A 23981-nucleotide genomic window follows, 5' to 3' on the forward strand; every position below is an offset into this window, starting at 1 on the left:
CTCGTGGAGTCACTACCCCTTTGACAGATAATTTTTCAGCCACGTCATTATTCCTAGGCGGCGTAGTGCTCAGGCAATTGTGCTCAACCGCCACTATCACCCTCTCGGCTAGCGATTACCTGCCATTGGCCGCTGTCACTTGAAGCTGAACCGATTGCAGGGTTTTGGCTCAGTAGGTTCAGAGGCCCGTGCAGCCGTTCCTCGTCGGGACTTGGTCGACCAGGGAGAGCTGACATAAAATTGCGTGCCCATCAGGCGAAGCCTCACGGCGCCATGGCCTGATATCGCAACCTTTATCGGTTCGTCACCGAATGGCAAAAAGAAAACAAAAATTACAGCCCGTGCGAGCAATGTGACCAGTCGAGAATATGTCGAACAGACCACACCCCCTGTCTTGGCGCGGGAGTATTGGGTTGCTTTTTAACACCGGACAGATGCCCTCGCATCCAAGTCTATGGACGCTTAGGCATTGCTTTTTGATGCTAGAGCAGAAATCTCCGGTAGCACCAAGAAATGTCATCAGTACATCATGGCGAGCTGTCTCCAGTGCCCCGCGAGTGGGCGAGGACAATTCGTCGCCCTTCCCGTCAGTCTTCTTCCTCTGACTCTACAACAACCATGAAGATCCTCTTTCTTTGCACAGCGCACAACTCTCTCTCTCAGAAACTCTTCCTGGCCTTGCGTCAGACGCACTCGGTCACTATTGAGTATGCCGTCTCCGATTCGGCCATGATCGAGGCCGCGGCGCTCGCCCAGCCCGACCTCATCATCTGTCCCTTCTTGACCGCTCGCGTCCCCGATGAGGTTCATACCAACTACCTTACCCTCATTGTACATCCCGGGCCTCCAGGGGATTCCGGCCCAAGTGCAATAGACTGGGTCCTTATGGGCGACGACGGTTCGATCTCGGACTCTGGCCAACTCCTCGAAAGACGGATCTGGAGCCCGACAGGCCGCTCCCATTGGGGCGTGACGGTCCTGCAAGCCACCACAGAGTTCGATGCCGGCCCAGTCTGGGCATTCGAGCAGTTTGAATTGGATATCGATGCACCTGGCGTCACCAAGTCGACTCTGTATCGTGGCCCCATCACTCGTGCTGCCATCAAGGCCACCTTGGCTGCCCTGGACCGCATCGTGACGGCAGCAAGGTGGCCCACGCCATATGATACATGCACGCCGCCACCCCCGGCTGGACTTGAGAGGAACCATCTGTCAGCCATGTTGCATCAAGGGCTTCCAATGTTGCCGTCATACTCGTTGACAGACGCGATTTCGATAGCCTGTGGGAATGGCATCTCCCCCAAGCTCCTAGCAGAACCATCATATAGTGTTGCATCTGTTACACAGCATCTTCCCTTCCTCGGTGGCGCAACGCATCGCCGACCTCTTCTAAAGGCCAGCCATCGCGACTTTAATATCGGCTCCGACAACGCCCGCGCCATCTCACGGAGGATCCGGTCAGCTGACTCGCAGCCAGGCTGCCTCACCAAACTTTTCGGTGGGATAAGCCTATATGTCTACGGTGGCACCATCGAGGAAGGCCCGGGGCTGGCTGAAGGAATCGCTGCGGGTCGCATCATGGCATGCAAGGACGGCGCTGTCTGCATTGCCACCTGTGATGGCCTCGGCATCTGGATTAGTCATGTGAGGCGAGTGAAGCGCAAGGTCGATCCGATGCTATGGCCTAAAGTCCCTGCCGTATCGGGCTTGCGCGCTCTTGGCCTTCTGGACGATGCCACTCTGACCAGGACTCTCAAATCGCATCTCACAACCGATTGGACCAAGGCGAGGTATTCAACACACCAAGAGATTTGGGTTGACTTTGCGACATACTCATACCCCCACGCCCGTCGCGTTGCCCTCGTGTACTTTGAGTTTTACAACGGCGCCATGAGCACCGATCAATGCTCTCGACTTATCGAGGCTCTCGAATTCGTCTCTTCTACCCATACGGATGGAAACCCTCTGAATGCCGTCGTCCTCATGGGTGGCAGCTCGTACTTTAGCAACGGCATCGCGCTAAACGTCATCGAGGCGAGTGAGGACCCTGCTGCTGAATCATGGCGGAACATCAATCGTATTGATGATGTGATTCATGTACTCCTTGACGGCTTTCCGAGGCGGAACATCATGACCGTTGCCGCAATTCGGGGCAACTGTGCCGCAGGAGGAGTGGCCATGGCGACAGCATGCGATGTAGTGATTGCAGGCTCTGAGACGGTGCTCAATCCGGCATACCGAGCTCTGGGTCTCCACGGGTCCGAATACCACTCCTTGAGTTACCTAGGGAGATGCGGCGCCGCGGGTTCGAAGCGCCTCTTGCGAGATATGCTACCCCTATCACCATACGAAGCTAGGGATATTGGCTTGATTGACCATACGCTGCCTGGCTGGGGGGGCTTGCTCGATACCAGAATTCGGAACCACATCAGGGCTATGGTCTGCAGCCCCAGCTTCCATTATGTCCCGGGCAGGTGGAAGGCCGGCCTCGATGTCAGCCCAGCCGGCCTCGCGACCGCCCGAACTGAGGAGCTGGCCGAGATGGCCAAGGATTTCTGGAGCGCCAGGTCCGAGAGGTATCACTCCAGGAGACGGGACTTTGTACGCAAGGTCAAGCCTTTACGGACACCGTTGCGGTTTGCGTCACATCGTCGGCGCGGCGAACAACTAGACGAGGAGGAGAGTGATGCATTTGATGACGTCGCTCTGTTTGAGTGTCGCGCCGCGGATAAGATGGTACCGGTGAGGACGCTCGAGATGGAGACACAGGCAAGACAAAGGGCATCACTTCCCACAAGCCCTCCAAGCAATCGAGGTCAAGTTGATTGTTACAACAGGGACTTGGTGGCACTGCCTCCATTGCTTATCATGGAAGATAAATCACGGCGAGATTCGGGACTAGTATTTCCTTGTTTGTATAACACTGTAGATTGATCGGTTGTTCTTCTGTTATTTTTCTGTCTAGTGCGATTAATATTTTGAGACGTTTACGTTGATTAGTCTAGGAGTAATTTTCAAGTGCGCTGGATATATAACTATACGTTATGTGATGATCGCGTGTTTCCCAAGGCCGCTGCAGATAGGTGCTAACCCGAGCCTGAAATGCACTACTAATCTACTTTAGCCTAGGTTCTTTCTTTAGAGGTATAAATAGTATCTAATAAATATAAATATTATATAACGTACATGATAAGCATGTGCACCAAACAAGTATGTGCACCAAAAATCCCTCAATTATCACCAATGCCATTTGATCAATTAATTATCAACCAAAAATCATGCCTCAACTCTATTCTGAACGTCAAGTCCTTCTTGCGCTTCAAGCTCTCCAAAATAACCCAAATTTAAGTCTCCGAGGCGCTGCTAGGCTATACCAAGTTAACTATTGGGCCTTACGTCGCCGGCACAATGGCATTCAATCTCGACGCGATTGGATTCCTAAATCACGCAAACTATCTAATCTAGAGGAATAGATCATTATTTAGTTCATTCTCGACCTAGATTCGCGAGGATTTCCCCCGCGACTACGTAGTATTAAAGAAATAGCTAATTAATTGCTCGCCGACCGCGACGCGCTACCCGTCGGCAAGCGCTGGGCTCATAACTTTATTAGACGATACCTAGAGCTTAAGACGCGTTTTTTTTTAGAAATATAACTACTAAAGAGCTAAATGCGAAGATCTAACTATTATTTATAATTAGTTTATAGTTATAGCGAATATAATCGCGAAGTATAGTATCTAATTAGAAGATATCTATAACTTTAATGAGACTAGCTTTATAATAGGTATAATTCAAAGCGGAATAGTTATCATAGGCATAGATAGGCATGGAAAGCTAAAATCAGTGCAGCCTAGAAACCGGGAATGGATTATAGTTATTTAAGCGATCAATGCGGAAGGCTAGGCGATCCCGCCGTTTATCATCGGCGCGGGCCAATATCACCTCGCCAACTAGTACTGAGAAAGCAACCTCCCAGGCGATTAGGCTATTGCGACGACCTAAAATAGCTAGACCAATAATGAGACTAGTCTAGAGTAGCTAAAGCACTTTGACCGGTATATAACTAATCGATTAATTAGTTCTTATTATCTCTTGATCCTTAATAGCTATGAAAGTTATTATTCTATTGATTTTAAGAGGTTTTACTAGGATAATAATATTATCACGCTTTATATGCCACCTCATTTATCTTATCTGCTTTAGCCCCTTGACATCGGGTGCTTCAGCGTGCTTAAGAACGCTTACGGTTAAGAAATTAAGCATCTAATCAGATGCTCTATAACCTACGTTTCAAAGACTAAGTTCTTTCTAGCCTTCTACGCCGCATTTTAGGCCACCATAATATAAAAAAATATCAAATTAGCCTTCAGAGGGGCCAGGCTTATTCCTCTTGACGCGGAAAGTATGGTCTCGAAGCTTGATATGTAGCTACGGACTCCAACACCGCCTGAGGAGGTGGCTAAACCATTGACCCCTTGGGTTTCAAAGACCCCAAAGACCGTGCTTAAGGCTTAATCTCAGTCAGATTACCTCGAGAGACGAGTTAGAACGCATAAAAGTAGCTCCCCAGAGTTAATTCTAGAAGTTATATGGTCTTCTTCTAAGGGAATAAAGATAGTTATGCATAAGGTTGCCTTACTTGAGGCTTAGGTCAAAGACCTTGAATAGGCGAATGAGATACTAAGCTGGCGCCGGAGGGCAAAAAGGACCCGACTATAGAAAAGAGGGGTAATGACGGTAGAGGAAGGACGGCAAGTAATTGATCAAATGGATGTTAATGCGTAGGTAGTGGCCGAATCGTCGAGAAGTAGTGGTTAAGGAAGGTCGGCGCGACCGGGTGTTTGGCGTTGTGGTGTCTGCGGCAAGCCCGGCTATAATGCAAGGACCTATTAGGTAGTGATTAAGATATCTAGGGAAGAGTATAGTGAGTAGTTTTAATTGATTAAATGGTTTGTGATGTTTTTATTGCGGCTTCTATCTTATGGGTATAGGAAAAGTGGTGCACATACTTGTTTGGTGCACATGCTTATCATGTATGTTAATACTGATAGATAAGGATAATTAGCCTTAATTCTAATAGTTTTACCACTATTAAATATACTATTATTTAACTCTCCCTTAATTAACTTCTAAGACCCCTTTCTTAATTCACGAAGGAACTGCTATGTGACTAATATGTAATCTTCTAGAACTGGCGCTAACGTATGTGATAAGCGAGCGTCGCAGTCAAGCGAGCGTCGCACCATACTGTATAGTAATAAATAGCTAATTTCTATTTTTCTAAAACGCGCTATAAAATATATAAAAATCTAAAAAAAATATTTATTATTATTTAATTAGTAAGGAAACTATATTATATTTTTTATAGAATTTTAATAAAATTCCTTTATATATAAATCACTAATTATATAATATAAATAGGTTTTTTAAAAACTAGCTTATTAAGAATATTTTAAAAAATATAAGAAAAATTTAAATAATAGCTAATTATATTATTAATTAAACCTTTAAATTATAGCTATTTTAAGACTAAATTAGTTTTTTGAGAATTTTTTAAAATATGCTTTATAGGTTAAAATCTAAGTGCGACGCTCACTTGTCTGCGACGCTCGCTTATCATGTACGTTAATTTTATTTACTTGCTTACGAATCTTTTCTTCTCCAGCTTTTAAAGCCTCCAATATCGTCCCTCATTCATCCTGCTGTGGCTGAGCCCACTTATATTCACGGTTCAATGATAAGAATTAAACCTAAGTCATTGCACCAGACAAAACCTAGTGACGATTGACCAGGGTCCTTTCAATATCTTTTCCGGTCTGTTGATCTCCAACCACGCCCGACACCAATCAAGATGCCAGAAACCCAGACTGCAGCGGTAGTTGAGCGCTTCGGCGAACCATACATGTGGAAGCAGATCCCACGCCCCAAAAACCTCAAAGGGCCTGACCTGCTCATCAAGGTCCTCGCAGCCTCATACTGCCACACAGATGCCGTATTCGCTGCAGGGCTCTTGTCTCAGGACCTGCCCCGGATCGGATGTCATGAGTTTGCTGGGGAGGTGGTAGCGGTCGGCCCTGAAGTCCGGGGTGTCGCTGTAGGCCAGAGGGTGGGAGTGCCAGGCCGGGCGTACCATCCTTGCGGCTCTTGCTACGAATGTACGCACCCCGGGCAGGACGAGATGGGGTACTCGCCTTACTGCCCCCAAGCTGGAAACCTGGGTCTGACAAGAGATGGAGGGTTCCAGGAGTACTGCCTGGTGGACAGCCGGCAGATCGCTCCCCTCCCTGAAAGTCTGCACGCAACGCAGGCTGCACCGCTGATGTGCGCCGGCCTTACCATCTGGAGCGCTCTTCAACATGAAAAAGTGAGAAGAGCGCAGCGAGTTGGCATCCTTGGTGCGGGTGGCGGATTGGGCCACATTGGAGTGCAATTTGCGGCATACCTTGGCAAAGATGTTCTCGCCATTGACGCTGCAGACCAGGCCCTCCAGCTTGTCCAGCAGGTCAAGGCCGACCTTGGTGAAGCGGGAAAGAGGGTGCATATATCCGATGCCCGGAGCGAGGACCCAGAGACCATGAAATCGATGGGCTGCTCCACAGCCGGCATTGCGCCCACGGAGGTCGGGTTGGACGCCGTTATCCTCCTTCCAGAATCTCAAAGAGCATTCGACATGGGCATGAAGCTCCTTCGGAATCACGGGACCATGGTCGTTGTCAGCTTCCCCAAGGACAAGTTGTCAGTCAGCGCACATGACCTTGTGTTCCGCGACATTGCCGTGGTTGGAAGCTTAGTCGGAAGAAATCACCAGTTGCGAGAGATGCTGGACTTTGTGGTCAAGCATCAGGTTCAGGTTCGGGTCAAGACATTTCCCTTTGACCAACTCAACGAGCTCGGAGAGCAATCTCACCAGGGAGAAGGGGGCAAACTTGTCATTGATATGACACTCGAGTGAAATAGCTAGCTAATAACGCTCATCAATCATATTCATCTTCTACTATAAACTGCATGTGTCCGTGCATGTACTCTGTTTACTCTCTCTCAAGAGTGTCCGCCACAATAGACAGGCTCTGACCAACTACATATACAATCTCAAAGACCTGGAAGCCCTTGAATGTCTCGGCCCAAAGCCGAGCAACAGAGGCCGCCAACTTCCGTATCCGACTGGCGTGATCCTGGGCGCCATCCAATGAATCGGCCAACTCAGTCTCGTTGACGAGAGTGACAACCATGTTGAGCAGTTTCTGCTCGTCCGGCCGCAAATCAGCCAAGCCGCACTTCTCAACAGCAAAGGCAAGTCCACGGAGCCATCTAGTAAGTAAAAAAGCACATTCAAGGTTAGAAAGAGCGTGTTGGAAGCTCCAGTTGAGAGTCAAGGTGCGGGCAACAAAGGCAATACCAACGCGGACTGGGATGCTTAGTGCGTGGATGCACTGCAAAATGGCCCTATCGAGATGCGGTGACCTGTTGCAGACAGTGATCTTTCCATCGGTGAATCCACGTGCAATTATCACGGGGTCCCGCGCAAAGAGCTGTCGAAAAGGTCCCGTATGTGCGTTCAGGCGAATATAGACGAGGCGGAGAAGAGCTGTCGAGTTGAATCCTAACGGACCCTTCGGAGACGATGGATCTAGAGTTGATTCGTGGGTTGCTTCCCAGGATTCCTGCCAGGCTCGGAGCGCTGCCTCCATCTTCTTGATGAACTCTTCACTTAGCGAGCCTCTGGAGTCTACTGATGGACCCAGGGCATTGCGAGCATAGAAGATTTGTAAGAACAGGCCGTGAATAAGGGCGTAGTTGCCAAAAGCAGAGATGGACCCTTCGTGGTGAACTGGTGTTCCAGAGAGGAGTTGCTCAAGTGTCTCCTGAAATGACCTGGGAGGCCAAGGAGCATTGTTGTAGAAGTTGGACCACTCAACCGCTGTCTGGGCTTCCCATTCTGCGGCAGACGCTGAAAGATTGAGACGGACTTCCTGGTTCAAAATCATTGGAGGGACGTTGAAGGCGGTACACTGGAGACCGAACTGGACGTATGCCACAAAGAGAGTGCGCCGTCTCTCCTCTGAGAGTATCCAGTCCTCCCAAGACGTCTCCCTTGTTGAGGAATCTTCGGGGTTACTGATGCCAAACTCGCGTACCAATGTTGCTACCTGGCTGGCCATGGACAGGGCGTCTCGAACAAGTGCCTTTTCGCCCCAGGATGTTATCGCCATGAGGACCAGCAGTCCTTGTAGCAAGCGGATGCCCTGATGTCCATGGGACAGTATCGGAGATGGCCGGTCATGCTGCGAGTCACCAGCAACGAGTGCGAAACCTGCATATCCGGGCGAAGTGCTGGTAAGGCGTGAGATTGTCTCTTCGTGTAACTGATCTAGCCGCCAGTTAATGAGGGCTTTAGCAACACGATACAACTCCACGCCTTTTGCATGTTCGAAGCGATATAGAGCACCGACTGCGGCCAGAGACAAGATCAGCTCTGGACCCAGATCTGTCGCAGTGAGGGTTGCCGTGTGGAGCATGGGCATGTGCGCATGGAAGCCACGGAAATACCCCTCAAGGTATCGGGAGAGCGTGCGCCTCGAGGGCAGGGTAAAAGGATGGGGGGTGACCGTAACCCATAGGCCTATCCGTCGTGAGAGCTCCTGATATTCATCGGGTGATATCCGCCAGGGACAGACAGCTGGTGCTTGCTCCGAAACGGAGAATGGCTGGTAGCTTGTAGTTGTCTGGGACGGGACCAGCCTAGAGGGTGCTTCCTGGCTTGGAGGTTCGAGCGATGGGAGTCTTGACACGACGGGATGAGTGTGTGTTGCATCATGGGAGAGGCTCGGGTCGATGGGTGGATTCGTAGCCAGATCTGCGGTACACTCCCTTGAAGGGCCGACAGCCGGCCGGTGAGCTGCGTACTGATGTGAGATATCAACGAGGGAGAAGTCGGTATCGAAGAAGGTTGTCGGGAGAGGTTGATCGTCGGCGGGGAAGTCGCCCCATAGGAAGTCGAACTCCTGCAAGCCCTCGGCTGCGCCTACAAGGAAGTTGGGGGTAGCTGATAAGCCCAAAGGCTCTAGGCCAACTGCCGTGTCAGTGGTCGTGGTGGTTGGTCTCTCAGAGCCTGCCTCTGGTTCACCCTCCATGCCGGGACCTTGGAAGAGGACGGCCCCTCCTGTATCAACTTGTTCGAGAGTCGGGGGCGGAGTGACTTGCCCAAGCCCCTGAGGAGGAGTGGGTGCCGAATGTTCTCCACCGGAGGGCGAGTTTTGGGTAGAGTGGATCGACTCATCATGATCTGGGCTATGTTCTACACCATCCTGCTTCCGCTGATGGGATTGTCGATGATGACGGGTGAGGAGATCTCTGCCGGCGTCTGAAGTTGGCGTGAGGTCCAGGTTTGGGAGCTACTCGCACATACCTTCTCGAAAAGCTCCGGCCACAACGACAAACGAAAGGCTTCTCTTGTGTATCTACAGACACAAGTCAGCTACCTCGAACCTGAAACTGATTGACTGGACTACAGACGGATTCTCTCGTGGCGCTGCAAATGCTCCAGGCGCTTGAATTGCTTCTGACAGAACTTGCAGGGGGCCACGTGCAGGCGGGGACGACCCCTTCGCATTGGAGTCTCTTCGGGGTCGAAAATTTGGAACAAAGAAACAGCCCCCAACTCCCGGTGGAAGCGTCGATAGAGATGGATGCTAGTCAGTATAGTCTAGATGGCGGATGGAGCAGGCTTGGAGATGATTTTTGTGCTTTGGTTTCTGCTCCAAATTTGGGGCTTATTAATCAGCCAGCCACTTGGACTAGACTACGAGCGGGGAAGTAAACCCTATTCTTGAGCCCCGAAGGAAGCGAAAAGATTGACAGAGAGGGAAGAGTAAGGTAGATGATGCAGATTGCATGTCATGCAAGAGTCCTGTTTGGGAGCAAGTGAGGAGTACTTTCTAGGGAGAATCAGCATCATGGGTAGTAAAGCGGCTTGAACTACTGGTAGGCGTCTTGCTATTACTAGTTGTTGGAGATGAATTTCTTCTCCAGACGGACCCCTCCCGCCACATGCTCATTTTTCCTCGACATGTTACTGCTTAAAAATGCGCAGAAATATCCCAAAAGTCTAGTCCGGCATGCAAGCAGCAATGTCAATGAGGGCAGCCGTATTCAAGGGCGTCGGAAGCGTCCAAGTCGAGGACCGCGCCATCCCCATCATCCAAGACCCCCGTGATGCAATCGTCAAGGTGACTGTGGCCGCTCTGTGCGGCAGCGATCTCCACTGGTACCGCGGGCACCAAAAGATCTCCGTGGGGTTTATCCCAGGCCATGAGTTCGCAGGGGTCATTCATGAGTTGGGAAGTCAGGTCACTGGACTCACCGTGGGCGATTCAGTAGTGGTAAGTGGTTACTGTCAACAGCTCCCGATCATCTCACTGACCAGACCTTGATAGGCAACGTTTACAACCCAATGCGGCGAGTGCTTTTACTGTAAAAGACGCCAAACAAGCCGTTGCGCGAGAAGCTTCTTGTTCGGTATGCTCAACTCCCACGGATGGCTCAGTTCACCAACACTCACGACCTTCAGGTAACAGCGCCGGCACCACGAGCATTGACGGTGGTCAGGCCGAATATGTGCGAGTGCCATACGCAAGCTCAACTCTCGTCAAGAGGCCCAAAGAGATCCCGGAAGACATGCTCGTCCTGATGGGAGACATTTTCCCTACAGGTTACTTTGCAGCCTCGCGTTTCCTGAAGAATGTGCCACAAGAAGAGGCTAAATCTTCAACCACGGTTGTTGTTGGATGTGGTCCCGTCGGCATCTGTGCCATAGCAGCAGCGTCCGGGTGGTGTGACAATATCATCGCCGTCGATATGGTCCCGGAGCGACTTGAGGAGGCGCGCCGTCTTGGGGCGAGACCGATCCTGCTGTCGGATGATCCCGTCTCAAAAGTCCTCGCAGCAACCGAGAGACGCGGTGCAGATGTAGTTTTGGAGGTCGTCGGCAATGCTGCTGCAATGAAGCTATGCGTCGAGCTGGTGCGTCCCTTTGGCAGCATCAGCAGCGTCGGTGTACAGACGGAGCAGCTTGCCTTTGACGGCCCGAGCCTATATGCCAAGAACGCCACTATCGCTTGGGGTCGATGTCCTGTCAGGGGTATCTTTGAGGAGGCACTCGCTTGTTTGAGCAAGGTTCACGACAAGTTGGCGTTTTTGTGCCAGTGCCGGATGAAGTTGGAGGAGGCACCAGAGGCGTACGAGATTTTCAGCGCTCGAAAGGTTCACAAGGTGTTGTTGAGTCCGTGATAGAAAGAGACGTCAAGTTGAATAAGACCAAGATTAGAATGTATGACGTCTGCCCACTCTGACATAGTGGTTGCACTTGGATGCATCGTTGAGGCAACTCGAGCGATACGAAACTCACGTATTTGGCATTTATACAACTGAAATCTTTGGGCCAACACTTCTCATGACTTCTCGAGGTCTAAAAACCCCTTCTCCTTGTCCCATCTGACCTGCTTGCCCTGCCGCCACAGCCCAACAACCAAAGGCTCACGGCCAGGCTTCTTGCCCTTGGGCAGCTCATTGAGAAAGGCCCACCTACAGTACTCCTTCAGTCCTCGCTTCTTCCAGTCGTTGATATCTTTGGTCGTGTCGTTATTAAAGAGAGGGAGAACGTCGAAAAGGACGTTGTCATGAGCCAGGCAGACAAAAATATCACTGTGTGCATCTAAAAGTTGGAGTTTGTCAAGGCTATTTTGCGCGTCATCGCCGAAGCTGTAGGCACTTCCTGCAGCGCGAGACACGTCATAAAACGGCTTGGTGCGAGCCTCGGAGCCTGTGGCCTTTGGGTGATGTTGCGTGAAGACTGAGCAGGGGCACGGAGACGGATAATATGAGTCCAGCGCTGGAGCGGAAATCTCTCGTGGTAGTGGTAGATACTCGGTTGGTCGGAACATGCCGGCGTAGTGACAACAGTCACCTCCCATGAATACAAATGTTTCTGGGGTCGTACGTGCTAGTCCACAAATATGTCCAATGGCGTGCTGATGATATTGTTAATACGGAAGATGAGGGTACGAGCATGCGGAAGACTGACGCCAGGGACATCAAGGAGATAGAATGAACCATCATCAAAATAGTCAACGGCCGGGAAGCCCGCGACAGTCAGCGAAAACTCCGGTTCGTGAATACGGTGGCCCCTGCATGAGGAACCAGGTTAGTACTCAGGCGATGGTCAGAGCAAGAAGTAGGCTTACTCTAAATCGCTTGCGAGCACTGGACTCTTGGGGTTCTCTGGCCAACCGGGAACGAAGTTCTTGGTGAATCCAGGTCCAACAACAAGGTCAGTCCCAGCCGGGAACTTGGATCCGTCACCAATGTGGTCCCAGTGCCAGTGGCTCCAGACAATGGCCTCTGTCTATTGTCAGCATGGATACGCTACTGTCAGGTCGAACATGGAAGGGGAAATACTCAGGTCATGGAGGTTGAAGCCTCGCATTGTGAGGATCTCATCTACCCCATACTTGATCTCTACGGCCGGCACGTGGCCACCAATCATGCTCTGCGTGTGCGGGGAGCCGTTCCAGAAGTCTTTTCGAGAACCGCAGTCGAAGAGAATATGATCGCCCTCGTGCTCTATCAAGAAACACATTGTCTTGAAGTTGAGCTTCTCATGGCCCTTGATCTGCGGCTGCACAAACGCGTGGGCATCACAGGCCATCTGCGTCGTTGTGTCGATGGCCATAACACGAACTGTTCTCGTAGAGGATGGGAGCTCCAGGTCTAGAGCTAGCTTAGATTTGATGTTTTCCATGTTGATTCAGGCCTGTACTTGCCAAAGAACACTCAGATATGATACCCAGAAGCGCTGACCAGGCTTTTATCTAGCAACATTCCCCTCACTTGAGCGGACACTAAGGGCAATCTCCTCCACACGGCCAGAGCAGCCCGTGGCCAATCAGAATCGGCGCCGGTTCTGGAGGTCTGGGATGCAGAATCAGTGCAGACAACCCCATAAGGGTGAGAACCTCTGGGACCTGGGGAAGAGAGAGCTTACTAGGAGCAAATAGCATGCATTTGCCGTACGTGGAGGCACAACCTTGCCACAGTATGGGTTATGGAGAAAATTCATGGTGTTCATCCAAGTCTTCATTCCTCATCATTGAACTAGTAATCACTTTACTCAGACAATCTTGGAGTCCTTGATTCGTTTCCTCTGGTCATACTCAAGTGTGCTCAACGGTGTCATGAGTGCGCCAGCTGTTCTTGTGTAAAAGACGTCCTCATTCGGCCTCACATAATACACAATCCAGTCTCCCTCTGGTTTGCCAACCAGCCCAGCAAGCTCGCCAACGTCGATCACAGACCCAGGAGGCTTTGATGTCATTCCTTCGGTGAAGGTAGCCAATGCCGCACCGAAAAGAATAAGAGCCTGCTGGGGGTGTGACGCATTTAAGACAATGGTCTAGCAGGTATGTAAGCCAAGCATCATCATGTCTTGGAACTGGACACTCACCAAAGTAGACCATTCATTTGCTAGTGCCTCATTAAGTGACACGGTTCGTAACTCATCATTTCCTAGGGCAGTGAACTCGTGCATTTCGCCAAGATACTTCTCCCACGGTAGCTCGACGGCATGACTGAGGTTTTTGAAGATAACATGAGAGAACTTGTGCAGTTTCTCCATCACAGTGACAGACACAGAGCTCGGGGCGCCATGCTCTTGTACCACTAGGCCTTGCGGCTTAAGTATGGCAATTATCAGTCATGAACAGATGATTTAATGACATACTAAACTTACCAAGGTCTTGAGTGATGCATCGCTTTGCAAGACAGAAAGGTCAAGGACGAGGATGCCCGGATCGCCGCTTGCCACCGCTTCCCGAACGGCTGGAAGGCCAGTAAAGTCTTGCAGGGACTGGTAACTCAATGATCGCATCTTTGACAGGGCTGGTGATGATTTACATGAGGCGGTCCTGGGGAGATACAGCAGATTTAGACATGCGCCAACGGCGCTACTGTTCTGCCTCCCACCACTAGCCCCAGGTTGGTGTTGGAGAAGTTATTCGGTGCTGACAAAGCAGCCCCATCTACTGGGCGACCCATACCTGCACCGGGGCCGGTGCAAATAAGACCACGTGACCTCTGCACCGGGGCCGGTGCAAATAAGATCTGTTATGTAAGCCCGACTTATATGTGTATGTGAGCAAGAGATATCCCTCCCTCATCTATTGAAATAGTATCTATTCGTGCAGTTGAGGAGATTAGGAGACCTTCTATATATGTAGCTATTTAGAATATAATATACTATCTATTAGCAACGTATAAATCTGCCTTAGGCTATAAAGAACGTATGATACCTTCTCTCATATTACTTAATAATATAGCTCTTAAGTGAATTACTTTAATATATATAATATATAAAGTAGGCCTTTCTCCCTTAAAGGAAGCTTTATTCCTCTATTAAATAATACCGCAAAGATATATAATAGGAATTAAAACCAGCGTTAGAACCTATATAACTTCCCTATCTTTATTAATAATATATTAATACCGGCCGGGGTAATATATCTAATAAATATAAATATCCTAGCTACTTTATATATTATTACTAATAATTAGTAATAAGAGTAGCGCCCTAATAATCCTCATCTAGGAGCCTAGCCTCTATATATATATTATTAATAGGTTTAGTATATATTACTAAATGACCCTACTATATCTAATGCTTTATATACCTAGAATCCCTAAGCCCTAGTGAGAGCCTAGAATACTTAATATCCTCCCTAAGGTGCCCCTGTTGCTATGCTGTCACGCCCATGGGGATATTAGGTTAAGGAAGAGTGGTATATTATATATTAGAATTAGTAGCTTTAGCAATAGCAATAAAGGGCTAACCTAGATATTAACCCCTATTAGAGCATATATAACCTTTAGGCCAAAGATAATATATATTAGAATTAGCCTATAATAATCCTAGGCATAATTTAGCCCTCGCTAGCTATAGGGATAACTACTTATTAGCTAACCCTCATAGCTTTAGAGAATATAAGGATTTATATTATAGATATTAATTAAAATAGCTATATTTAATAATATTAGTAAGGAAAGTAATAATCTCTTTAGGGATAATTATTTTATTACTTAGATAATTAAAAACTATTATACCTACTTTATATATTAATTTAACTTATTTATAACTTTACTAAAATAAGCTATTAGACTATAAAAGATATACTTAGAAATTTACTTTTTTTTTCTCTTTTAAGTAATATATATTAATTATATCTCTTATTAACTTTATAAATATTAAGAAGGGAGGTTTTTATCTCTATAATAATCCTCTTATAATATATAATCTCTTTTAGTAATATCTTAGATATATTATATTCCTCGCCGCTATATAAAGGGCTACTCTGCTATCTCTTTTTATATATTAAATTTAACCTATTTAGTCTTAGCCTTATCCTAATTAAGATAACTTATTATCTCTTCCTTAGTCTAGTCCCTAATACTATTTCCCTCCTTATAATGCCTCCCTATTTGCTTATAATTAATATACTAGTTATACTTAGTTTTAGAGTAATATATTAATAGCTTTATAGCCTTCCTAAATTACTAATTAGTCTTAATCGCTCCCCGAGGCAATATAGTATACTAGGCCTCTCGTGCTTCCTTATATTATTAGAAAATAATACAGGGGTTATTTTAACTGTGGAGGAACAACAACACAACACATAGACCACCCACAGCCAATTGAGGCTGCGAGGGCTGCTTAATAAGCAGTTGAAAAAGAGGTAAATTAGAAGGTAAAGATGAAAAGGATGGCTAGCTAAGAGCTGCGGCGGAAGATGCCTCTTTTGATCAAGTGGTCACGTGTTTAAGCACGTGACTAACAGGCTCGCCCGAGCCCCAATTCATTATCTATATATAGAGTAGGCGCCGCTAGCTTATTTGCCGCAGGGGCTAAGCTAGCCGCCGAAGGAGATACCACGTGAGTTATAGTGCGAGTCATTATATATATTATTATATATGCTATAGTCTTAGATACCCTAGAGCCTAACGGAGATACCAGGGATAGCGAGCGGGTTATAGAGCAAGTAGATATATATATCATTATATGCGTTGTAGTAGATAACTAGATAGGAGCCTATGCCGTGATAGAGGCTTAGGTGGGAGCCTACGTCGTGATAGAGGCCTAGGTGGGAGTATATAATAGGTGCTTATAGCGTAAGAGGTATATTTTTGACCTTATATAATAACTATACTCGTGATATTTTAAATACCTAGGTGGTGCCTTTACTTATGCCGCTTTCTTAATATACTTAAATGCAGAGGGTTTACGCTATGTGCTCGTTAGCGGCAATATTAACTTAGCCATAAGGCGGTCAAATTGCTTCCAGGGCTTAATAATAAGCATAGGGGTTCCTAAGCGTTAGAGGCGCCAATATGGATAGAAATGATATAATTAAAGGGGCTAACTTTGCTTAAGTAAAGTCTTGAGGGTATGAGTATAAGGTAGGCCAAGGGTTTAGCTAAAGACTCCTATATAAGAAGGATATTCCTTTAATAGTCGCTCCCGTTAAGCATTTACCTTATGCAAGGCTTTATGCGAGATCTAACCGCGTATATTACTAAATAATATACCTAATAGTCAAAGAGGTGCGCTGATATATTGCCTAGCTTAGTTAGCCTCTAGCTCGGCGAGCTAGTTTATAAGAATAAGCCTAATAATCCTTTAGGCCTTAAAGAGGTTAGCTTATAAGTTATTTAAGTAAGATTTAATAAGCTAATAAATGCCCTCGCATCGTAATATAATATATTACTTAAAGTATAGATATTTATTAACCTATGCCTTAATAAACCTCCCCTTATAGAGGTTAAGCTAAGTCTCTATAATATAACCCACTTCATTAATATAAGCAGGGATATAATACTCCTTAAACTTCTTAACTCTCTTATTATAAATCTCCTTAGTCAGTAAGGCTATAAGCTCGTGCTAATAGGCATAGAATTAGTCTTAATTATTATTCCCTTTAATATTGCTTTTATCCTAAGTAAAAGCAGGTTTATAATAAGTCAGAACTGCCCTATTAATATGCCATAGGCACAGCAGCGGGATTAACCCAGGGAAGCAAGAGGGAGAGGAAATAGCATTTATATAAGCAAGGCAATAATCTATGAGTATTATAGATAGAAGGGTTATTCCATGAAGCTTATATATTGACCGCAACTATTCAAGGGCCTATATATAGTTATCTTCTTCCTCGCCACTAAGGAATATAAATATAATATAGAAGGACCGCTAATAAGAGTTAATACTAATGATATTAAGAAGAGGCATCTTATATATATTGGTCTTATAGGTATAGTCCATAATAAGCACTTTAGGATATAATTTGAGGTATCCCAGTAACCGCGGATATGCAAATATAACTGCTATAACCCTGCCAGTCTCGTCGAGGCGAATTTGACTCCAGAAGCCCTCGCTCTCGAGCTGATTAGCAAGGGCATGTATATTGCTTTGGCCCATAGCAAGATCCCGCTTACCCCGTGCAATACAATTATAGATATCTTGACGCGTAGCAAGCGTATTAGAATTCATATGCAAGAAGGATCTAATCTTCTTCGGGGCAATGCCGGCATAGGAGAGCTTTTGGACTGTTGATTCCTCTAGGCTTGATAGTTGACGATGTGCTAGATGTGCCTGCTGGCTGATACTTGGCTCGTGGTTATGTTGACTAAAGCCAGCTCCAGGACGATGCCTTAGACTCTATATAGTCTTATCTAGGCTCTCCTTTGCAGTGATAGAGAAGAGGCATCCCGTGCGGCAGGTATTAGCCTAACGCTGCTTCGAGGCTGCGGCTACAGGTATGCGCCCTGCTCCACGGTCACAGTGGAAGATGACTTTACTTCTACCGTTCTTCGTCTTCCTAGATCTCCCAATCACGAAGGCATAGCCTCGTGGCGCTGCCCAGGCGTTGATTGCTATGCGTAACTCCTCCCGTGAGCTATAGTGGTCCTCAGGGGGGAGGACATCATCAGGGAAGCAAAGAGAGGCCTCCATTGGGTCCATTGGAGCAGGGGAAAAGAGCAGTATGTTGAGCTGATGCTGTAGAAGCTATTGATCATTCAATTGATCCTCTAGAGGCTGCTGGTCGGTGGGTTTGTGGGCTTTCAATAAGGCCACGTATGCCCCTTACATAACAGATCTTATTTGCACCGGCCCCGGTGCAGAGGTCACGTGGTCTTATTTGCACCGGCCCCGGTGCAGGTATGGGTCGCCCATCTACTGTGGACAGATTGGAGAAGGAATTGAAAGATCTTTGGTAAAGACTGTAGCTCATCTCTAGCGATGGGGATGTTTGAAGGTATTTGTATTTGTGTTGGGACATGACAGAAGAGATTGCATCGTCTAACCTATCCGCTGCGAATTTCACACTCTCTCCCAACATCCTGTAACCATGGCTGGGCAATTTCAACACCTGTTGAGTCCACTACAAATGGGGGATCTCCAGCTCAAGAACCGAGTGGTCATGGCATCCTTGACACGGAATCGAGACAGCGTTCCCCGCGACAACCTTCATGTTCCATACTACGCTGAGCGAGCGGGAACCGGCTTGATTGTAAGAGTCCAGCATATTGCTTTCGGAACTATGCTCATTGCTCGTCTAGATCTCGGAAGCGGCATTGATCTGCCCGCAAGGTGTTGAGTGGACATTCATGCCCGGTATCTACTCTCAAGAACACGTCCAGGGTTGGAGGAAGGTCACAGACGCCGTGCACACAAAAGGTGGAATCATCTTCTGCCAGCTTCACCATGTTGGAAGGGTAGCGCATCCTGGGACGCGAGTTCAGCGAGAGTCAGGCCAACCGGTGCCGGGCCCATCCGCAGTCGCTGCAAGGGAAGGCAAGTTCCGCAACGTGCCCGGAGGACCTGGTACGTTGTTCCCACTGCAATCGAGGACCCCAGGACCATCATAGAACTATACGGCAATGCTTCGCGGTTGGCAAAAGAGGCTGGCTTTGACGGTGTGGAAATTCACAACGCCAATGGCTACTTGCCCATGCAGTTCCTGGAATCTCACAGCAACCGTCGCGAAGATGAATGGGGTGGTCCCTTGAAGAACAGGATGCGCTTCTCGCTGGCGTGTCTGGCAAAGATGAACGAACACTTCCCCTGGAACCGGATCGGAGTCAAGATTGCGCCCTGTGGCGGATACAACGACATGGGCGAGATGGACCCTGAAGGGAATCCGTCTCCCGAGGCCGCCCTCGCCACCTACGGCGGGTTCTGCGCTGAGCTTGATAAGCTCGGGCTCGCTTATGTCCAGGTCATGCGATGGTGGGCGTCTTACGACCTGATGATCGAGGGCAAGCCACGGGGCGTCCAGTGGGATCCCATCGCTGCCCTACGGCCGATCCTTGCCAACACGCTTCTGTTTGGCAATACAGCCTTCACCCCTGAGGAGGCCGACGACTGGATCCAGAAAGGATACATGGACGCTGCAGTGATCGGGAGACCTCTCCTCTACAACCCGGATTACGTCGAGAAATTGCAGCTCGGCCAGGCGCACGCGTTGTATCAGGAACAGCCGGGTGACGAGCATTGGTGGTAGTAAGTCAAAGAGCAACCTGACTTGCAAATTTGCCTTATGCTGACAATAATAACAGCAAATGGAGAAACAACGATAAGAGGGACGGATACCTAAACTGGGCAGGGAGAGCCACCATTCCGACACACTTAACAACTCAAGACAGACTAAGCTTGATTCACGATTAGAGGGTTTATTCCATAGTTGCCTCATGATTGATTTCACATGTTGGAGATCGTATATAAGCATCCCTTAGCGCCACTGTGTTAGCATTGGGATATGATGCTATGATGTGTTGACAATGTGTTCTTTATTATAGTTGAAGCCCGGCTCTTGATGAGTTAACTGAGCTAGAAGATTGTATATAAGCATCCCTTAGCATTCCTGGCAGTACTGTTGCACTGATGCCATCGAACACCTATATCGCTCCTGTCATTCCCATGGAAACCCTAACTCGATGTATGGTCAAATTTATACGTCCTGGGAGTGTATCATAGTAGGGAGCTCGTGGAAAAGTATTCAAGACAGGAGATGTATTTGGTGATAATGGCCCTGTTCCTTTCCCCGTGTATTGTCGTCTCAAAGAGGGTATGTTTTCCATTCCAACCCCTCCCCCAATTCATCTCCAAAAACAACCCTTTATGACTCGTAGGTGTGGAAGACCTTGGCAATAATCTTCCATTCACCGTCAAACTTCATCATGGTGTGGAAGTCTGTGTAGTCCTGCTCGGCGGCGTCGCGCTCCATGTCTACCTTGACGACGGCAGTTGTAGGAGTGATGCCGATGACGTCGGCACGGGTCTTGATGTGGGGAGCATCGCCGTGTTGGTTGATGAAGTCGTACAGGTTGGAGACGGGGCCGCCCAGGAGTTCCCCAGTCATGGTGAAGCCGTACATGGTGGCATCCTTGTGGAATGCTTGCTTGAGGAGCGAAGTGTCTCCCTTGTGGCAGCCCTCGCAGTAGTATTGCTGGACGACTCGGACGACCTCATCGTACTCCGCGGTAGGGATGGTCTTGATGTTCTTAGACATGGTGGCAGGTGGTATGGTGAGATAGGAGGACTGATGGCAAGTATGTGAAAGGGTTGGTGTGTCGTATAATGTGAGTTGTGTCGTGATAATAGGCTTTATATTTCTTATCCCCCATACGACCTAGGATGAGTCCCATAACCGAGCTTACCAATCCTCATCTGGCTTCCTCGCGTATTGGTAATGGGACTGGATGGCAGTTGGTATAGTATGTGGAACCCCTCAAAGCCAAATGGTCTGATCGGACTTTGGTCTGTCGTCAAGATTTAGGGGCAGTATCTACTCCACGCTGACAAATGCCGCTGCATTTCTTCTCCAGTCATGAACCACTAAAGTGTCCAAAATGACCCCGGACCACAACGTTTGACCTCACAATTCTGCAGGAGCCTGAGCCTGAATACGGTTACGTGCGGCGGACAACATGGCTCACGAAGCAATTCCTAAACGGATGAAGGCGCTGCGACTCCAGGAAGTAAGATGCTCTGAGATCGAGTTGTGGAGAAGAAGCATTGGGTAAGGAATCTCGGCTTACAGGATTATTAGTACAGCCAGAGCTATGTCCTTCGTGACGACGTGCCTATCCCAATCCCAAAGACGGGAGAGGTCCTCGTGAGGATGGCGGCATCTAGCTTCTGCCACACTGACTTCCAGGTTATTCAAGGTGTCTACAAGACAAAACTGCCAGTTACTGGATCGCATGAGCCAGCTGGGACGGTCGCGGCACTCGGCGAGGGCGTCAGGGGCGATTGGAAGCTTGGGGATCGAGTGGGTGTGTTGAACTTTAGAAACCCCTGTGGCTCATGCAGCGGCTGCAAATGGGCTCTGGAGGATATTGGATCCCTTGATCCTCGATTCTGCAAGGATATTACCATGGCCGGGATCCTGGGCGCAGACGGAGGGTTCGCCCAGTATATGGTGGCTCCTAAAGATACCCTCGTCACAATCCCGGACACGGTATCCTTTGAACAGGCAGCGCCATTGATGTGCGCGGGAGTAAGTCAGATTGAGAATAATACTGGAGGTGTGCTTACCATGTCTTCGTTAGGTCACGGTATGGAACGCCATTAAGCAGACGGGCCTGAAGAAGGGGGGGTCAATCGGAGTCGTGGGCATCGGCGGCCTGGGGATTCTTGCAATCCAGTTCGCAAAGGCGTTGGGATATCAGGTCGTTGCGGTCGACAACCGTGATATCGGCCTAAGATTGGCCTCCGAAGTGCCCTCTCATCTCAAGCCTGATGCGATCGTCAAGTTCGGTGACGAAGAGGCGGCCAAGCAGATATCAGACTTGACAAGAGATATCGGGCTACACGGCGCCGTTGTATGCACCGACGACGTAGAGGCAAGCGACTGGGCCCTTCATCAGTTGCGTCCCAGGGGCGTTTGCGTTGTGCTAGGCCTGCCCGAGCAGGGCTACAAGTTTGACGCCTTCAACCTCGTGTTTAGAGAGATTGCCGTCAAGGGATCCATCTTCACAACCGCGGACGAGGCGAGGAAGATGCTCGAGGTTGTTGGACGAGAGGGCGTGCGTAGCCACCTCACATTACTCAAGCTAGAGGAGGGAGAAGTTATCTATAATAAGGTGGCAGCACACGACTTTGATGGGCGGTTAGTCGTTACTATAGATTGAATGTATCGGGCCGTTATGGCGCAATCCAGTTTGACATCACCGCAGTAGTAATTATCTTTTGTCATAAAAGTATGCACTATTCAAAACCTGTTCTCCTTGGTTAGGGTTCAAGACAAGCCTATATCCATGTATCCATCGCGGGAACGTGGGGAATTTTAATATCAGGAAGTTTACCAGCCGGTTCTAGGGATCGTGTTTTTCACCGGGCTGGTAACAATAGGCCAAGATAGAGTGGAGAAGAAACTCCACGAAGTAGCCAGTTCAAGACACTTGCTCCATTTTGCTCCAATACTTCTCACTCCGATTTCGAGTATATGAAGGTTCCTCTACTTTGCAATTGCGGCATCACTTTGACTTCTACTGCCAGATACTAAATCGTGGACGGTCGCCGAGGGACGACGAGCAGCGTCTCCTCGGCATTATCACCAGCATTGTGAACGAGACAGATTATGTCTCTAAGTCCAGTATGAGCGAGACCAGGTACAAAGGATCAGTCAAGTATCGGCTGCAATTATTCGTCTTTGGGCCTATACTTTCAAGTGTGCGCATGTATTTAAGATTATAGGGCCGATAGGGGCGGGCCCGGATCTACTACTCATGTGTCTAAACCTGTGCTATTTACCAGTCCAGGCACGGGTAATAAGATCATCAATACTCGTGGTCTGGACCTCCGGGAACCTATCATTCAGGCGACCCCCCTTTGGAAGTAGCATCTCTCCCTCGACCACGGAAGCTCCTAGCATCGCCATCATCCCCATAGTATCCATACCTCCGTAGGATTCCTCATTTGGGAATAGCACGGTGGCTTTTCCCGCTTTAAGCTCCTCCAGAGTGTCATAGGTCACGGCCAGTTTATCGCCAATGGCCTTCTCCGCGATAGCCACGATCTGGTTTTGAGTGACGTCCGAGCCACTAATGAAGCTCCACTCAGACCATTCATCTTCATCGACGAGACGAGCCACGAAACGTGCGAGGTCCTTCGAGTAGGTCATGGTGATGGGTTCATTACCCGTTCCTGAAACGACAGCGCGGCGTGATGGGAAGTCATATGCCCATGGAAATTTGCGAAGGTGGCTGGGGATATGAGGGAGTCCCATGTAGTCCATAAACATCCCGATTGCGATACGGGTGTACTTGAGGCTCGACTTATCCAGTGCCTCCGCGGCATGAACTAGTGGACTAGTCATAGGGTTGTTCAAAGCGGCTTCATCTCTAAAATGGCCATGTCAGTTGACTAGATCAACTCAAGAGCTGGTCCAACTTACCCCTTGGGCACGTAGCCTGCGTATTCGCTGGGGATGAACCTGTGAGCTGTGGAGGACTTGTCGGCCGCCGCAATCAGGTTGAGTTGGGCCTGGGCACTGGGACCCGCGATAGTCAGGGCAGAAATGACCGTGCCAACCTTGTTGCTATCCAGCATCTTTGCCGTGCCCTCGATATCATCATAATCGGTCTCGGCGTACTCTGCACCTGAGATGGCTGTCGCGGGAGTCTTGTAAAGGGGCTTAGCTGTCTGAATTCTGGAACTGACCAAGACCTGCCACTCACTTTTCTGCAAAGCACAAGAACTTTATGCTTGCCCGACTGGACAAGTTCCTCGACGAGTGTTCGGCCAACATCACCTGTCCCACCAGCAACTGCAAGGATGGCCATTTTGGTCTTGGGGGGCAATGTGTAGTATCCGGGTGGTAAGACCTGTTGAGACCAGGAAAGGGATCGACGTGATAGCGTGAAGGGTTGGATGA

The 23981-nt window shown here is 48.6% G+C and overlaps 10 protein-coding genes across 10 annotated transcripts; 5 read left to right on the forward strand and 5 right to left on the reverse strand.

Moving 5' to 3' along the window:
* Positions 1–618: 618 nt before the first annotated feature.
* LRP88_00563 (uncharacterized protein) lies at positions 619–3142 on the forward strand (the record flags this gene model as incomplete). Its single annotated transcript, XM_083237271.1, has 2 exons — positions 619–2736; positions 3125–3142. 2 exons carry the CDS (start codon positions 619–621, stop codon positions 3140–3142), a joined length of 2136 nt encoding a protein of 711 aa, XP_083107162.1.
* Positions 3143–5854: 2712 nt separating this feature from the next.
* Positions 5855–6955, forward strand: LRP88_00564 (chaperonin 10-like protein; the record flags this gene model as incomplete). The annotated part of the gene is made up of 1 exon (XM_083237272.1): positions 5855–6955. The coding sequence occupies one exon, from the start codon at positions 5855–5857 to the stop codon at positions 6953–6955; it is 1101 nt and encodes a 366-aa protein (XP_083107163.1).
* Positions 6956–7031: 76 nt separating this feature from the next.
* On the reverse strand, positions 7032–9134 carry LRP88_00565 (fungal specific transcription factor domain-containing protein; the record flags this gene model as incomplete). Its single annotated transcript, XM_083237273.1, has 1 exon — positions 7032–9134. One exon carries the CDS (start codon positions 9132–9134, stop codon positions 7032–7034), a length of 2103 nt encoding a protein of 700 aa, XP_083107164.1.
* Positions 9135–10130: 996 nt separating this feature from the next.
* Positions 10131–11289, forward strand: LRP88_00566 (chaperonin 10-like protein; the record flags this gene model as incomplete). Its single annotated transcript, XM_083237274.1, has 3 exons — positions 10131–10382; positions 10437–10518; positions 10571–11289. 3 exons carry the CDS (start codon positions 10131–10133, stop codon positions 11287–11289), a joined length of 1053 nt encoding a protein of 350 aa, XP_083107165.1.
* Positions 11290–11450: 161 nt separating this feature from the next.
* On the reverse strand, positions 11451–12799 carry LRP88_00567 (beta-lactamase-like protein; the record flags this gene model as incomplete). Its single annotated transcript, XM_083237275.1, has 4 exons — positions 11451–12029; positions 12083–12185; positions 12243–12399; positions 12457–12799. 4 exons carry the CDS (start codon positions 12797–12799, stop codon positions 11451–11453), a joined length of 1182 nt encoding a protein of 393 aa, XP_083107166.1.
* Positions 12800–13168: 369 nt separating this feature from the next.
* Positions 13169–13924, reverse strand: LRP88_00568 (uncharacterized protein; the record flags this gene model as incomplete). Its single annotated transcript, XM_083237276.1, has 3 exons — positions 13169–13450; positions 13502–13729; positions 13787–13924. 3 exons carry the CDS (start codon positions 13922–13924, stop codon positions 13169–13171), a joined length of 648 nt encoding a protein of 215 aa, XP_083107167.1.
* Positions 13925–18449: 4525 nt separating this feature from the next.
* Positions 18450–19604, forward strand: LRP88_00569 (uncharacterized protein; the record flags this gene model as incomplete). Its single annotated transcript, XM_083237277.1, has 3 exons — positions 18450–18611; positions 18661–18925; positions 19003–19604. 3 exons carry the CDS (start codon positions 18450–18452, stop codon positions 19602–19604), a joined length of 1029 nt encoding a protein of 342 aa, XP_083107168.1.
* Positions 19605–20219: 615 nt separating this feature from the next.
* Positions 20220–20612, reverse strand: LRP88_00570 (uncharacterized protein; the record flags this gene model as incomplete). The annotated part of the gene is made up of 1 exon (XM_083237278.1): positions 20220–20612. The coding sequence occupies one exon, from the start codon at positions 20610–20612 to the stop codon at positions 20220–20222; it is 393 nt and encodes a 130-aa protein (XP_083107169.1).
* Positions 20613–21030: 418 nt separating this feature from the next.
* LRP88_00571 (chaperonin 10-like protein) lies at positions 21031–22236 on the forward strand (the record flags this gene model as incomplete). Its single annotated transcript, XM_083237279.1, has 3 exons — positions 21031–21081; positions 21153–21602; positions 21655–22236. The coding sequence occupies 3 exons, from the start codon at positions 21031–21033 to the stop codon at positions 22234–22236; spliced, it is 1083 nt and encodes a 360-aa protein (XP_083107170.1).
* Positions 22237–22850: 614 nt separating this feature from the next.
* On the reverse strand, positions 22851–23889 carry LRP88_00572 (uncharacterized protein; the record flags this gene model as incomplete). Its single annotated transcript, XM_083237280.1, has 3 exons — positions 22851–23448; positions 23502–23728; positions 23785–23889. 3 exons carry the CDS (start codon positions 23887–23889, stop codon positions 22851–22853), a joined length of 930 nt encoding a protein of 309 aa, XP_083107171.1.
* Between the last annotated feature and the right edge of the window lie 92 nt (positions 23890–23981).

The sequence above is a fragment of the Fusarium phalaenopsidis genome (assembly GCF_050370095.1).
Source record: "Fusarium phalaenopsidis strain FUZ10S chromosome Unknown contig_32276, whole genome shotgun sequence".
In the NCBI taxonomy this organism is placed as follows: Eukaryota; Fungi; Ascomycota; class Sordariomycetes; order Hypocreales; family Nectriaceae; genus Fusarium; species Fusarium phalaenopsidis.